This window comes from Podarcis pityusensis (genome assembly GCF_964106645.2).
Source record: "Podarcis pityusensis genome assembly, chromosome: 4".
Lineage (NCBI taxonomy): Eukaryota > Metazoa > Chordata > Lepidosauria > Squamata > Lacertidae > Podarcis > Podarcis pityusensis.
Window position 1 is genome coordinate 56,498,911 of NC_138027.1, and position 17,463 is coordinate 56,516,373.

At 42.7% G+C, this 17,463-nt stretch overlaps 1 protein-coding gene across 1 annotated transcript in view; it reads left to right on the plus strand.

Moving 5' to 3' along the window:
* The first annotated feature begins 1,725 nt into the window (after positions 1-1,725).
* The window catches only part of ABCG1 (ATP binding cassette subfamily G member 1), a 53,839-nt gene continuing 38,101 nt past the window's right edge, over positions 1,726-17,463 (plus strand). The window contains 2 exon segments of the mRNA XM_081003705.1: positions 1,726-1,977; positions 5,158-5,401. Coding sequence (XP_080859831.1) covers positions 1,936-1,977; positions 5,158-5,401 — 286 coding nt within the window. The 5' untranslated portion in view covers positions 1,726-1,935.

Consider the following 17,463-nt stretch of genomic DNA (forward strand, 5'->3'; position numbering starts at 1 on the left):
AACCCCAGATAAAGGAAGTTAAGTTTAACAGTAATTCCCTTCAATCAATATATTGTGATGGTACCATAATTCTTTATTCAGTAGATTCAAGAAATGGGAGAAAGGCAAATCACGTGTCCAAACTTTCTTTATTCTTTGTTTCACCTGTCTGACAGGTGAGTTTGTGCCTTATCTCTCAAACTTTCTTTGTCCACACACACTGTACAAGGCATAATGCTTTGATTTGAAAGCCTGTGTTATTTTTAACTGCTAAAAGCAGAAGCAAAATAAATAAAAAATAATAATTTTCATACTTTAGTGGGCTGAGTAATTGTTTTCCAAAATGTAAGAGAAGTGATTCAGGATATTTTTCTACAGCGCAATGGAAAGCTTTGTCACATTTGGATAGTAGTGCTATGAGTTTGTGTGTGTGGCGGTGGGCAGGCTGTATGCCTGAACTCCCTTCTAATTCCTGGATCCAGCACAGATTCCATCCTGGGAATAACCAGGTTAGTTTCCTGGTAATGGCCCATGGGCCGTTAAGATAACAAAGGAAGTGGATTGGCTCCAGAGGGCAACTGGTGGCCCCCCTCCCTCAACTCACTGGTAGTCATAAAGACAAAGGCCAGAGCTGAGAGAGGCAGAAGCTGGAAGCAAAGCTGCAATCTGGGCAGCTGAGAGACAGAGCCATGCCTGATTTCTGCTGGAATCAAAGGCTGTAGCTATGAGAGAAGCAAGACCCTCTTGCTGCTGTGAACCCCTCCAGCATAGGCTTAGGTTGTAAATAAACCATTTCTCACAAACACACCACAATCTCCACTGGCTTCATTCCATTGGAAACACAAAAGAATGGGTTTAAGTGCCTAGAACTCCTGGCATCTTGCACTGCTCAGAGATTAGGGTGGCAACCAACAGTATCAATATATTTTCAAGAAGCTTGAACTACAGAACAATCACACCAAGCACCAGTCCATCCCAGTCACAAGGTGCGAAATGGGGAGCAGGGACAAGCTTCTACCTGTGAATGCATTCAGAAGATATAGGGCTGCTTCTTTATTGTTAACGAAGCTTGGCACGATAGGAAAGTGTGCTTCTGAGCATCTGCAAAGTGCCCTTTAGTACTGGGTAACCGCAGCACAACCTCTGGGACTGGAGTCAGTAACACTGAGGGGGTAGAGAGCAGAAATCTCTTTGAGCCGCAGCACCTTTTCTTCTGGAATCTAAGCCCCAGCAGCAGAGAGAGCTTCCTTGCTCCATTAGACTTGACATCAGGAATAACTTTCTGACAGTAGGAGCTGTTCCAACAGTGCAGTGGACTCCCTTGGGAGGTTCTGGACTCTCCTTCCTTGGAGGTTTTGAAGCAGAGGTTACATGGCCATCTGTCTTGGATACTTTCGCTGAGAATCTTGCATTGCAGGGGGTTGGACTAGATGGCCCTTGAGGGTCCCTTGCCACTCTCTAGTTCTATTATCCTTCTGTCCACCCCAAGTGCCCGTGTCTCTCTGGTCTGGAAACGGCAGTCAAGGAAGTAAGGGGGCACCAGAAGCCCGTCAGGGCCCCGCCAACGCCACGCAACGCCGCTCAGGGCAGGAGGAAAACAAGAGCACGTTTACGGGCAAGAGGCAAGCCACGCCCCCGGCTGCCCCTCAGCCAATCGGGAACGAGAGAGAGCCGAGGGAGAGCCAGTGGGACGCCGAGAGAGGGCAGGCTAAGTAAACAAGCAGCCGGTACCCAGAGAGGCCCCGCCTCTTCTCTCTCTCTCTCTCTCGTGCTTTTCCCCTTTCGTTTAGGTGCTGCTTCCAGTCGATCTTGCCCCAGCCGCGACGCCTCACTCTCAGGCTGCTGCAGCTGCTCTGGATCTCCTCCTCTCTCCTTTTTTTTGCGGTTTGTTTTGTGTGTGCTTCTCCTCCTGCTGCTGATCTTTTCTCCTGCGCTGGTTGCAGCCTCCGGGGGCACATGGCATGCCTGATGGCCGCTTTCTCAGTGGGCACCGCTTTGGTAAGTTGGACGCCCCTTTGCTTCCGTAGCAGTGTGACAAGCACAGGTGCGCAGAGCGATCTTGACCCTGCGCCCCTTCCCTGGCCATGACAGGACCCTTGACTTACTTGCATATACCATCTGCTCCGAATGACCCACGGAGAAGACGGGGAGAGGGAGAGTCCTGGGTGGGCTGGTGTGTGTGTGTGTGTGTGTGTGTGTGTGTGTGAAGGCAAGGAGGTGGAATCGGAGAACCTGAGCTTAGTATGTGACTTTGAAGGGACAGCACCCCCCCCCTCAAAATCCCCCATACTTGAACTGTTACAGTATGTCTGTCTTTGACGTCGCTCTCGCCTTGGGGGCTGGTGGCTTGCTCTATGTGTTATTGTGTGTTTTGTTGAAAACAAACGAAACGGGGGCCAAGAGCAACCCATTATCTAGATCAAACGTAGCCCAGCTGTTGGCCGGCTCCTCCTAAGCAGAAACGCTTAAAGAGCGAAGGAGATAATACCAAGCGGGTCAAAAGCGACGAGTTAATTCGTTACAGCTAGAGCGGAGGGGGCGGGGGGACGAGGAGGGGGAGGGACACTTCTGCAAAAGTGACCCAGAGCCGGCGCTAAAGCTGGGTCAGTGGTTGCCTCTTTTAATCGGAGCTTTGCTGGGGTGGATCAACCCTCGCTTTAATTAGTTGCGTGTTGATCCACCGAATGGGAAGGAAAAGGGGACCCGGAGTTTGGTTTCTCAGGAATTAACCAATCTTGATTGGCAGCCTCAGCATTTCCTTTGCTTTGGTAAGGAATCTCTCTGTTGTTTTATTGCTTTCCGTTTCGAATGGATGCCTCTGATGGGGTTTATTTCTATATTTATAGACAGTTGACCTGCAGAGGTTGTTTTTCGTATAGCGTGGCAACTTACTTGTATGCATCTTTCCCCGCAAGCTTCAGTGACAATTTCTCTTCCCTTTGGGGGCTGTTAGTTGCTGTGGCTTCAATGTTGTCATCTTGCAGGTACAGGCTGGTTAGAACTGCGGGGTTTATTTTGTTTTTGTCATGTACATCATTCTGAATTTGAAGTCATCTGGGTTTGACCGAAAGTTACCTCTCTGCCTCGAGCTTATAAAAAAAGATGGAGCTGGAGGAGGGGAGGGGGGAAATGAGATGGGTTTTCTGAGCATGCTCAGACTTTTCGCGACTGCATCCTATGATTTGGAAACAGATTTACTGAGGCACAGATAACCTTTCCAGCTCATTATATAATGGATTTTGTGTAAACTTGGAGCCAAATAGTGGGTTTTCTCAAAAGTAAGTTTCATGGGTGAAGGATGTAAGTTGTCCCCCCCCCCCGCCCCACGGTCAGTGGCCTTCTGTTTTGCAAGGGAACGCAACGAATTTATTTCTCAGCTTCTGGTTGTGTAACATGATGTAATTAAAAATCTTCAAAAGTGAAATGGGAATGTATAACCCCACAGGAAAATGATGCAGCTTTACAGCAGAGGAAATAGGTTACATAAACTGGATTTCAGAACCTGCTGCAAGGCATCAGTACTAGACATACATTATTTGCAATTTGTTGTAAATATTAATTGTTATAAAATATTAAGTGACTTGGCTCATTCAGAAAGAGAAGCATATCTGAGATTGAGGTATTTGTTTTCCTCTATGCATTTCTACTCTCCACCAAATTATAAACCTCTTAACTTAACTAGGACAGTCCTGAGTCTTACTGGGATAAGATCAACTATTATTTCAAATCATGTAATGCCATTTCTCATCTTACCGAATTCCCAAAAAGTTGGCAGTGGTGGGAAGATGTTTGCTTGCAGGAAATAATCCCCACACAGGAAGAATCCCTGAGTCAACTTCATCATCTGACATTTTTAAATCTCAGGTTTGGTGTTTATCTTGCCCATTGGGAGAACTCAGGGCCTCAAATTTTGGTGGTGCCCTGTGCAACACCAAATTTGGGTGTCCCCCCGCCTTCCATTCTACATCATAGTTGCAGAGTAGCTGGGGAAACTCAGTCAGATGGGCGGGGTATAAATAATAAATAATAAATAATAAATAATAAATAATAAATAATAAATAATAAATAATAAATAATTTTTATTTTTATTTTTATTTTTATTTTTATTTTTATTTTTATTTTTATTTTTATTACCCCCAAAAGCTCAACACCATGTGTGACTGAACCCCTTGCGGTCCCCTAAATCCGTCTCTGTCTTGGCCCCCTTGCTTATCTTTTTGTATCACAGTGCCTGATAAACATGTAAACAAGAGAAAATATCAAAAGTGTCTTGAGTGTGTGAATTCTCAATACTTTTAAAGCAAGTCTCTTGAAATCAGTTCAGGGCTTGGACCTTGAGGGTGACTCCAGCTAACCTCAGCCAGCCCCCATCTGCCTGCTTTCTTACATACATCCAGTCCAGGGGATAGCTGCTTGCTTCTTCCTACTTAGTCTCAGTGTTGCCATTGTGGAACATAGCAGAGAGCAGGACGGGAGAAAACTACAATCAGCTGTCTCTGTGTCATCCTCTCTGGCTCCTCGTCTTCTGCACTACGGGTTCCAGTGGTCATCACTCACCATCTCTTGAAGCTACACCATGCAGAGTATTCAAACACTATGGCACCCAATTTTTTGCATCGTTCTGCAAAGTCCATGCCTTTTAAAGCCAATTGCAGGAGCAGCATTAGGTGGATTTCCTTACCAGATCTACTACCTTTGCCCCACAGCTGGCATCGTGTGCTTTACTTGTTAATGTTTGTCCACACGAATGTAGCACAGGAATCTCCTGGGCTGCTTGGGAAGAGGAAGAACATGTTGTGTGAGCCACTTCTTATAGCATAGCTTCTCAGGGGCGGGGGAGTGGTTAATGTAGTCATCGTTGGGTTGCCCTAGTCAAATATTGGAGTGTGAACATTTCTTCCTATATGCTGTTTTATCATGCAATTGTGTAGATCAGCTTTTTCTAGCCTGGTGCCTTCTAGATGTTTTGGACTACAACTCCCATCAGCCCCACCTAGCATGTGCTGATGGGAGTTGTAGTTCAAAACATCTGGAGGGCAGAAGGCCGGTGAAGATGTAACATGAACAGAGCTTAACCTAGGCTTGTTTCTTCTTCTTCTTTGACATTACAGTGGGAACAAATGACTAGCAGATGCATTTTCCTGTGTGGAAACTATTTTCTCCCTTCTTGTATTCCAGAATGCCAGCAATTCTGCATCTGCTATGCCTGAACCAAAGTCTGTATGCGTTTCAGTAGATGAAGTGGTCTCCAATGGAACTGACACCCAAGAAGTCCACCTACTCAATGGCCATTTAAAAAAGGTGGACAATGCATTGACAGAAGCCCATCGCTTCTCCTACCTTCCGCGGAGACCGGCTGTGAACATTGAGTTTAAAGAACTCTCTTACTCGATCCAAGAAGGACCATGGTGGAGGAAGAAGGGTAAGTCTGTGAGAAAATTTCCTGTTCTCTTATTGTTGGAAGGGAAGCAAGTGTTCTCATCCTGACATGGCTCTGAAGGGGAACAATGGAAATTAGATGATAGCAAAGGCAGTCAGTGATATGTCCTGAAGTTAAAGATTTCTATTTTTGTCTTGCTGAGGCATTGTGATAATCTTCTGCTGTAGTCATGCTTGCTTGCTTTCTTGTTTGTCTATATGGACTTAATGTATACTAAATGTAAATAATTTTTTAAAAAGGACTAATGGGCAAGTTGTGCCCCTCTTCTTGGTTGACAACCACTGCCCCCAGTGTCTTGCTGAATATTGGGTTCAGTTTCTAGAGGAGCTAAGCTCATTGTCCACCTTTGGTGGTGAATCTTGCCAAGAGAGAAGTCATTATGCATTGGATTCCTTTGGTTAGTTGTGAAAGTGTGCTTGAAGAAGGAGAAACAAGAAGACAAAGGAAATTACTCAATCAGATGGCTCAGTAAATTGGGATGGATCCTTTGATAAAGGATGGATTGAATTTAGATGGTCACCACTTCCAAATAAGTCCTTGTTCATAGAATTGTAGAGTTGGAAGGGATCCAAGGGTCATCTAGTCCAACCCCCTGCAATGCAGGAATTTCAGCTAAAGCATCCATGACAGATGGCCATCTAACCTTTGGTTAAAAACTTATAAGGAAGGAGGTGCCTTAGCAGAGCCTGCCCTATCACCACCACCACCACCACCACCACCACCACCCTCACATTTATTTATACTTCACTAGGAAGTTCCATGGTGGGTTACAACAATTTACAATTCAGTATTAAAAACAGTTAAAACTAAATTACAATTTTAGGAACAGGGTGGCTACTGAACAGAAATGTCTCAAGTGACAAAGGTCAGGGTAAAAAGGTGCGTCTTCAGCAGTCACTATTGAGTAGGTGCTCAGAGCCAGGTGGGCATTTAGGGGCTGCCTTGGAGAATGCTCCTCCCAAGCCACTTCCATGAACTTCTGAGGACAGCAGAACTACTCAGAGATTCCCTGCTCTGCTGCTCTTAACACCCAATAGGTTCTGTAGGAAAGGAGGCAGCCTCTCAGAAATTTGGGGCCCAGGTCACTTTAGGGCTTTAAACACTAGTGTGAGCATCTTTTAATTGGGCCCAGAAACAAACTGGCAGCCACTGTAGCTGTTTTATATGAGTGTTATATGTGGGGTTATATGAGTGCTAAAGGCAACCCCAGCTAATGATCTGGCCACTGCATTTTTGACCAGTTGAAGTTTCTGAGTCAACAAGGGCAACTCCATGTGTTGAGCACATTGTAGTGATCTAAACTGGAAGCTGACAGAGCATGAAGGTACCATGGCACATTAGTACACATTAGGCAGAGACAGCTGTCTTAGGCACCAGAAGCTCAGGGCAGCAAGTAATGGTGAGATGTTGGAGGTATTGAAGCTGGCCAAGTCAACTGTTTGCCTTCATGTGTGTTGGAGGGTGCTATCTCTTCGTGAGTGATTCATCTGTCAGTCCAGTTGGCAGGGGAAGGGGGATGCCATCTTGCTTGCTTTGAACAGCAAAATGCCTTACTGAGCTGTAGTTCCAACAATGTGAAATGTGTGATGTTGTTTTAAAGGAATTAATATGCATCTTAGATAGCATAACACTCCTTGGCCTTCAAAGAGACTGTAGTGTGTGTTTCTATGCCCAAACTGCTTACTCCTGAATAAATCTAATGAAGTTAAGGGCAAACATATATTGGTTCTCTTGGTTGTCTTCAGTGTGCTGATTCCCTGCAAAGCCTATAGGTTCAGCACGTGCAATAGGTGCTCATGTCTCCAAATTCAAGCCAAACATGTCAAACATGAGACTTTTCTTGGATCAAATGAGACTCCTGTGTTTTTTTCAAGTTCCTTTCTCAATAAAGGAATCAAGAAAACCTAAACATCACAGGGTTTACATAGTTCCTGAGCTGTGTGAATGGATTTATTACTCCATAGTGGTGTGGCAGGATGCAGGCAAAATGAACCACAGTGGTCTGACTCTGTATAAGCCAACTTTCTATGTTCCTAAGTTCATTTCATGTGCTTTTACTGGTGGAGGACCATTCTTTATTAAATTTTAAACACTGTCATCAGAAAAACGCTAATGAATCTGATTTATAATTTTGGGGGAATATTTTATTTTATTGCAGTTTTTATATCTAAAATGGATAGTGTTCATATCTGCTGAAATGATAAAATTGGGGGCAACTTGTACTTACAGGTGAGGGAAAACAAAGGGTCACAGATGAGTATGATAAATAAAACAGCTGTCTTCCAACCAGAAACGGGTCTCGTGAACCAAGGAGGAAAAAAAGAAATAGTATCAGGGTCCAACTGTGAATGACTGAGTGCTACTACTAGTTATATAACCTAACTGAATGTGCTAATTGCTGTGACAAACAAACAGACCCCAGAAATGTAAAGTTGTAAGTCATAAGGTTTAGCTGTGCTATTTCAGAAATAAAATATAAATATTTTGCTCATTACTTGCCATGTTTCTCTGAATGGAATGAGCTATGATCTGTATTAGGGCCTGATAACCTATAGAAATGTTACATTTGTTTATAACTGCTGCACTTTAAGTATTGTTTAAATATCATCTAATAATGTCACATTTGTGAAGATTTGTTTTAAGAATAAGGTTGTTGCAGTCTATAAAATAGCCCAAACCCCCAATAAACTAGTAATGGCTTCTTAATTTGGGGACTTCGCAGTTCTATGGAGATGTCTGACAAAGCTTCTAGCAAAAGATCAACAGGACTTGTAATCGGGCTTTATTTTTTTTTTTTTTTAAATGATATTTATTAAAATTTTCAAAAATACAGAAAGTAAAGATTAAAGTACATTCAAAGCCTTATTTTCATACATCCACTTTCCGGGACTCCCCCCTTCCCCCACCCCTACCATATTCCCCTTTCATATTGTTGGCTCCACAAGCTCTCAGTTCTAATTGAAACTTAATTTGTTTAGACCATTATTCGAATTTAAAATTTATACACTCCTCATCAATACCCTTAATAAAAGACAAAAGTTCTCTCCCCAGGGCCCACCCCATTTTCATTCCACAATTTCCCTTTTTTTAATGATAAGGACACCCCACACAATAGAAATATAAGAAATAAGAAATAAAAAGTATAATAGATGAAAAAGAGCCAATTCAGAAAAAAAAAAGTTGACAAGCCTTTGGATTTTAGTTCTCCCCCCCCTGTCCCCGGTTTAATTTCCCCCTGACCACCAAACCATGTTATCCGCCTGGAATTCTTAAAGTCCATAAATCACCTATTTCCCCCAACTCCTTGCTGGCTTTTTCTTTTTATAGTTATTTTTTAAGACATTTAACTTCAGATCTTTAATAAAACTCCCCCCATTGTTCTTTCCAAGTTGTAGTCCAATTTCCTCTTGTTCCGCTGCTAAAACGTTCTAATTCAGAAGTTTAGTAACTCTGCAGGGATTATTGTTATTCAGGAACAAAAACTTGCGTTCAGTCCCTTCCTTTCTTCAATAGAAAATTCTATTGTCTCCTTTAGCTGAACACCCTGTAGACAAAATATTATTTCCGTTTTGCAGCTTTCCCAGAAGATAACCAGTCCTGTAAAATTCCAATGGTATTTTTCCACTTACGACCATCTTTGTAATGTCCCGAAACTCCTCTAGGGGGATTGTTGTAACTTTGTTTTCTCTAGTCCAAAAGTCCGATTGTTATCCATGTTTTCGCCATTTTGTATCCAAGTTTTAACGAGTTATAGCAAATTGTAACAAATTTAACCAGCAAAGTTCTCATAATAAAATCCTCTCTGCTTTCCGACTTTGACAGCTACTTTGACAGCTGTCAAAATCTCCGACTCTTTTCACCAGGCTCTCTCTTCAATCACCCCGGTTCCCTGGGGGGGGGGTTACGTTTCCCTTCTCCCTCAATTCTTCCTCCAGCACAGTTCTTGTAGTTCCCCATCGTGGAATTCTTAGTTTTTATCAGCAATACAAATCTTTTTGGACCTTGGTTTCCCCGTCCTTGTTTTGGAAGGTTTACAGTAGGGAGGGGGACTGACTTCCTTTTTGGATCCCCCCCCCGCTCGTGTCCAATCCGAAAAAAAAATTCTTTTTTTCCCTCCTTTTGAACCCGGTTTCCAAATTACTCACGGGTTATTGTTAAGAAGTCCGAATTTTCAATGGAAGAAGTCAGCGCTCTCCGCCGGATGGCATGCGGCTTCGCTTGGCAGGGATAGCAGAGGACTCAAAGCACCACGCTTCTCCCCGGCACCCGATCCGTAGCCTTTAAAAAGGCTCCTTCACGAGTCGGGAGGGCGCTAGCGGTGCCAGCCGAGTCTCCATGTCCACGGCCTCCGTGGCCGTGGTTTTTAAGGGTCCCCGCATCGCCGGTGCGGTAGGACCCAGCCCCTGCCGAGCAGGCTCCCTCCGGAGCTCGGAGGGAGTCCGCCATTCGGCGATGGCGCCAACCCGGAAGTCCTTGTAATCGGGCTTTAACACCCAGAAGGCACTCAGGGACAGGGAGTTCTTATCAAAGTTGCCCAGGGCACATTTTTTTTTTCTTACTATGACCAAGTTTATGAAGAAAACTTTTTCAGACTATTGGAAAAAACCAGTGTTGATTGTTAAAAAGTCTTTTTGTGCTGACTGTGACTTTTCCTTTCTTCAGTCTATGCAAAAATAAAACCCCATCAGAAGATCAGTTCTGGCTTGGGGTAATACTGACTCAAAACACACCCTTAATTAGAGCATGGACAGAAGAGCATTTTCTGCTTGATCCATAACCTAGAACCTGTAACAATGGATGTAGTAGTTTGGGCCCAGATCCAGGGTGGTCCCTCTGCGTACAACAAAGATGGAGGAGCACTGTCCCATCTGTTCCGTAATTCAAGATCTGTAGTAAGTTACATGGCTTCTAACAACATTGACTTGTGTGCTAGTATTTTGTCAACACAGAATGAAAAATGCTGTCAGTCAGAATGATAACATTTGGCAGATACCATTATGGTTTTCTGCAAGCACCACCAGCAGAATAAGTCAAATATACACTTAGTTTGAAGTCTTGTTTTCTTCAAGTGACGTGTGTCCTCCATGAAAGGACTAGAGGACGTATGTGGGATTCCCAGCAGCAAATACTTCCGAAGAGAAAATTACCCAAGAGAGAAATGCAGCTCTTGAGGCTGGTGTCACATGTTTTAATGAAGTAATTACAGTTCCACATGGGATTGTCTTCTATTGTCTAAACTGGCATGACTGCATGTTGCCAATTGTGTTACCTTTGACTTGATCTATTTTAGATGTGTAATTACCAATGTTTGTTTGAATGTGCACAGAAAATTCTGCCCTTGATTCACCAACTGCTACTTTGTGGGAAAATAAAAGTAGAAATTCTTCTAGTTTGTTTTAAGTACTGTTCCCCGCCCCCTTTTCCACACACAGCTAGTTAAGAGAAACTCAGCATGCTGGATGAATTGTTTAGTGAGTCCAGACCCTCCAAGAGTCCCTATTTTCCAGGGACGTCCCTGATTTAGTGAGGCCGTCCTGGTTTTTCATTTGATCCTGGATTGTCCCATTTTACTTAGGATGTCCCTGTTTTCATTGGAGAAATGTTGGAGCCCTACCCATTGCCACCCCATCACCGCACTTACCTGACCTGGGGGTTCTGGGTCGTGGGCTCTACTAGTCAAACCAGGAGCATCAGTGATCACCCTCTCACACCGGAAACAAACCAGGACTGTTCCAAGAATACACACTGGCGAGCCACTCCCTTACCCGCTTGTGATTGGCCAAGTGGATAGCCAGCTGATCAGGGGTTTTTTAAAAAACAAAATTGATTTCCCTCCATCACTTCTCACATCCCTCTGTAGCCCCCTAGCCTCAAGCTGTTGCCCTCCCATTAATGCAATTTTCACCTGTCACCCCCTTAGAATATCTTGGGGGGCCGCTGGTTGGAAAACACTGCTCTAAACTACTTCAAATATGAAACTAGATACCCAAATGAATATTTAATGTCCAAGCTTCACGTTTTGAAAAATAACTGTTTTCTTAAAATCTGATTTGCATTGAGAGAGAAAATATATGACCATGTTTGCACCTACCCTGCTCAATTCTTTGCCAGAGGATGGGACGGATTTCTTTATTTATTACAGATTTCTCGGAAAGAAGTGCATTGATACAAACTAGTTCTTGAATTTCAGAATGCATCGTCTTCCTGTCAACTGCAGTACATTTTTAACTGCCCGAATCTAGACAGGAAATTTAATTTAGGAGTTTTCCACATAAAGCTTTTATTGGCACATAAAAAATAGAAACTGGATTTGTTGAGGCTATATAGCCAGGTCACATAGAAATATCACATAAAATGAATCAATAGCCAGCTTCTCTTGCTGTTAAAAAACAAAAGACAAGTGTCTGTCCCTTCGCACAGAAGGGGTATGGACAGAAGACGAAAAGCTGCAGATACAGTTAGAGGCGGCATTGTGCAGTGTGTTTCAAATTAAGTTCTTTGTGAAGATGATAACTTACATTTATTAAGTCACAAGTTGGATGAAGGGTGGTATATGAATTAAATAAAGAAATAATGAAGTGTGATGCTGGAAGCCCTGAACATATGAATTTCTGCTTTAAGTTAAAGTGCTGGTCATGATTCAGGTTCCATGAGAGACTGATGGAACTCAAAGAAAGAGGACCTGCCCCATCAGATTCATTTTTAGCATATTCTGTGAACAGATGTGAAGAGTGCTAAAGAGATGAGCTGTATTTGTTCTTACATAGCTCTGTACGTATATTGACATCACTACATGTGCAACTCATGCAGTGAAAAGGATGAACACAGGCAACTTTTATCATCAAAATATAACTTATAATGGTGTCTACGACCATTCAGTAAGGTAGTTTGCAGTGTCCTGCTGTGTGATGAGGAAACCTTGACCACTTTACTCTGACCACATATTTATGATCATGTGTGGACATGTAGTGAAATTCTCTGTACTACTTGGCAGGATATTCCAGACTTAATGGAAAACTACATTTGGTAAATCATTCTTACTCAAAACCATAAGGTCTGTTCTACCAGGAAGTTCTCATGTGTAAGCTCCCTTAAAGTGAATGAGAGCAGGATAACCCAACATTTTAATGGGGCTTATGCCAAATAACTTCTTGAATGATTTTTACATTTTCTAGACCAAACATGGCAATTCTGCTCTCTTCTATCAGAGGAATAGTATGTCTCTGGTAACTTCAGCTGGGGTCATAAATACTTTTCTTATCTTGTTCTGTTAACTTGCTTTCCCATAAGCAAAGGACTAGAATAACACCAGCCTTTGGCAAGAAAATACCTGTTGCTGCCTTGCTACCAGCAAGTACGTAATATGCTCATCCAGAAGTTCAACAAGTCAGCCTACTATAGGCTTAACAGTTGATACTGTGATGAATATGTCTTTGTATCCTTGGTTCTGACTCCATCCTCTGCCACCCAGTCATCTCTAAGAAATATATGTTCCCACATGCAATCTTGTGGGGGCCGGGGAGTGACATCCATGTCTTTCTGGCTTGATGATTTGAGACATCTTAACAAAAGCAAACCACATCCCTGTATCTATCTTCATATAGGATGCAAAACCAGGGTAACATAAGACACATATGATGGCATTGCTGAAAAAGTCCCTCCAGTAATAATAATTCAAAGGAGATCATGAATCCCTTATTCCCATTCAGTTCAAGAAGTGCTTTGCTTTTGTATAAGTGAATACAGAAGTCTTATTCATCCTGTGGTACCTAATTTCAGCTTTATTGATGTGTTTGGGGTGAATGTGTGTAACCTTAAAGTGGGGTGAGGACATGGAGGCGCATTAGTTGCAAAAGAGGCTCCGTCAGGTAGGTGGAATGCACCATTAAAGAATCCAGCATAAGCATGCTCATTGTGGCACGGGGCCAACTTCCCCCTAATGTACCTTGATTTGAAAAGGAAAGCCTGAAAAGGAATCTATTGCTTTCATTATTAATGTAGATCCATCCATTTGACAGGCCATTTCCACCAGAGGTTTAGTTTTCGAAAGGAAGTTCCACTTCAAGATGTCCCTTACTTCAGGGATAGACCATCTGCTTCGCGTGCAGAATGCCCCATGTTCAATTCCTGCCATCTTCAGGGAGGGCTGGGAATGTTTGTTGTCTGAAACTCAGGAGTACAGCTTTCGGTCGGTGTAAACAATACTGAGCAAGATGGACCAGTGGCCTGACTCTGCATAAAGCAGCTTCCTCTGTTCCTTCCTGAGTCCTCAAGATTTAAAGTGGCAATTAGAGATGGGATGAATTGTGAGTCGTTCAAGATGTAGGAATCCCTTCCTGATCATTGGTTTGTGTATCGCTAAGAAGGAATATTGAATTTAACTTTCATCATATTGCAAAATAATCATATATTTTAAGCATATTTTAAATTATTTCCTTGCAAAAGATCAGTCTCACAGCTACATCATTCCCAGAGGATATAAATTCTGCTTTTCAATAGTAGTGTAACTATCACAGGGAGCAGCTGAAGACTGAGATAAATAGGCAGAACTGGCACAGGATGTGCTCAGGTTTATCTTGTTCCACGCACCGCCATTCTGCCTAGGGGCCCTAGATCTATATAATGGAGACACTAGAGGTGTAAAATTTTCCAAAGTGTTGAAGCCGCAGACAAATTCACTGTCTTGTATTGCTTATACTGATGCAATAATCAGTTTAATATTTATTAGGATAGTGCATAGTAGTGCTTTCACAAAAGAAGAATTCTCTGTTACTGAGATACATATTCTTAGTTATACAGTATGTTTCTTTTGATTTGGTTTTATGTAACACCCCTCATTATCTTTCTTGCATATTTAACAATATGCCTTTTGAATTGTGTGATAGTGTTAATCCAGAAAAGTAATAAAACCATGATAAAACCACCATAATTTGTTTGATATTTCAGTGGAGGCAGAGGAATGAGAATTGAGTTTAGATGTGGAAGAAACAGATTTAAATCCCTATTACCTGTGTTGGTTACCCTACAACTGGGAGGCAGATAGTGATGTTCCCTGAGAACACTGTATTGGTGATGGTTGTAATGAGGCAATGAGTTTTAGGGCATTTTATACAAGGATGCTAACTATGCAGGTCATTGGTACATGACTTGACCACAAATTAATCATGGATTTCTGAGGAGAGTACCATTTTTGTACATATTTCCAAACATGTTCACACATTACATTTTTAGGCCTGGATTATGCCTGTAAAATCTCAGATAATTCACCTCACAACAGAATGTGTGAACCAGTCTTATTTGGTGGTTGGTAGAATGCTTCTAGTACAATCCACTGGAATGTTTTGTATGTAAGCCCCACTGAAATGACAATACTTAACTTTTCCCTCCTTCAGTACAGCAACTTCTGAGAAGATGATTCTGAAACATTCTTCTCATGTTTTTGTTTATATTAGTAGGAAGTATATAGAGATCCAGAATTGGCCTCCACAGTCGCCTATGTGGAGTGTTAAGACCATATTCATGGAAGACAATCTTACTTGGCTATGAGTGATTGCAAAAGAAGATGGCATGTAGATAAAAATATAAATTCAATCACATTTAATCAAAACTTGCTCCCTATCGGATATGAAGGAGCACAAATTTTGGCTGGCCACCAAACTGTTAAAACCTTCCCAAAATCAATGTTTGAAATTAATGCCATCAGGTAATTTACATCTTGTGTCTTAGCTAAAATATCTTAAAACTGAAAATAGTGTTTAAAAACAGTTGGGGAAAGCAGACTTCACAATAGAGTTGTTGACAAAATCCAGTTTAAACTCACCAGGTTTTTCTGTGTGGTGTTTTGTTTGGTTTGGAGGTACTGTTACAAATTCATTCTGACACATTCATTGAAACAAGTGCATATTTCGTTCTGCAAGAATCTATACCCTGAGCCTTTTAAAGATGCAAACGATCAAAAATAGGATTTGCTCTAAATTATTTGCTGATCCTGGTTAGAGGAGTCAAGAAAAGCCTGTCCTTATCATAGCAGGTGCATTGCAGCAGAGGCGCCGCATGAGCCAGCTCTCTCTCACTCATGCTCGGTTACTGTCGGTCAATGCACGATAGTAACCTCGGATTGTGATGCTTGAGCAGCGAGGAAGCAGATGTTGGATTGGCTGCACGGTGGCTGTTGCTAAGATGAGAAAGAAAAAGAATGGGGAATATTAAGGACCAAAATCATTGCTGGGGGAAAGATGCATAGTTCTATTCTGTAAAAAGCATGTGAATTAGGTACGTAATCCACAAGTCACCTTGGAGCCTGCGTTTTCAAACACAGCAGAAGTATTCGTGTCGTATACCACATTTTAAAAAGGGAAATAAGCAGCTAGTCTGAACTAACTGCAGGAAGTAGAAACCCAGTACAGAGACACAATTTTAAAGCAACCCTTTCTGAATGGCACTTAATTAGTTTAATTGTTTTTTCTTCTTATTGTTCCAGAAAAAACCACATAGATGCACCTTGTCTAAGAATATTATTTTTCTTTGGTAAAAGGGGAACATGGTATTTTTAGCATCTGACCTGTAAAAACTGTGAGTCAGTGACTTAATTGGACATCATATTCTATCAGGGAGAGATGGAACGAGGGCTATATATTTCACAGATGCCTGCTCAGGTGCATTTCAGGCATGTGCAAATAGACACATTGTACTACATGGGTTTGTGGGTTTGAACCCTATAATGGACAAAAGATTCCTGCATTGCAGGGGGTTGGACTAGATGACCCTTGGGGTCCCTTTCAACTTCACAATTCTGTTATTCTATTTTATTCTATTATTCTATAGTTGTCTCAAAGTATGAGAACCTCCTTCACCTAGCCCTGAAGATAAGACTTTACACAGGCCCTGCCAGGATCTTGGGCAAACATTTTTTAAGCAGGGGGCTGGTCCACTGTCCCTCAGACCCTGTGGTGGGCCAAACTATTTTTTTTTGGGGGGGGGAGAATGAATTCATATGCCCCACAAATCACCCAGAGATGCATTTTATATAAAAGGACACATTCTACTCATGTAAAAACATGCTGATTCCCGGACCGTCTGTGGGCCGGATTTAGAAGGTGATGGGGCCGGATCCGGCCCCTGGACCTTACTTTGCCTACCAATGATCTTGAGTCTCCACTAATATTTAAGAAGGGGTAGGACTGCAGAGTCTCCCACAACAACCCTCAACTGCTCTCTTGCGAGTGCAGCGTCTATCCTGCCCAGTCTCTTGTTCCTTGCCTTAGCTCCCCTATGGGCAGCTCTTCTGCTATTTTACTAATTGTGGCCTAGACTCTGGCTCTAGCCCTCCTGAATGAACTGCATCCTGCTCCTTCTTGCCACTTACCACCTGGCCTGGGGCGGGGCCTGGCAGGCCTCACAAGGACTGCTCCTGCCACTTACTATCTGGCCCAGGGTGGGGCTTCACAAGTATGGTTGTTGCCACTGATGCTGCTACTGCCCAGGAGGACCCGGAGGGGTGCAGAGTTCTTTTTAACATGTTTATTATTATTAAATATTTTCCTTTCCCTTTAGATTTTTTATATATGGGGGTGGGATGGATGTTTGGGTGGGCTTGGGAATTTGTTAGATTTTGATGAATTTGTAATTTTTGCAGTTTTTATTTGTATTGTTTTATTGTTTTCTGGGTTGTTTTGTTTTTTGTTTTTATTGTTTTAAGGTTTTATTGTTTTAGGCTGCGAAAGAATGCCATCAATGGAGGCTACCATGAGGCTTGGGATTGCTACCGTGGAGGGGCGAGGGAGGTATGGCGGTGGGGGCAGATGTTATAGGCGAAGGGGATCGAGATATGGATACGCTCGTACCCCTTCCAATCTGCGCCCCATCCCAAGGGACGAGGGTAGGGTGAGCAAGGATTACTCACCTCCGTCACTGGTGCTGTGCAATGCCAGGTCTATAGGCAATAAAACCGCCACCCTGCGAGATTTCTTTATCTCGCAGGGGGTCGACCTGGCTTGTGTGACGGAGACCTGGGTGCGCGAAGGGGCAACAGTTACCTTACGAGA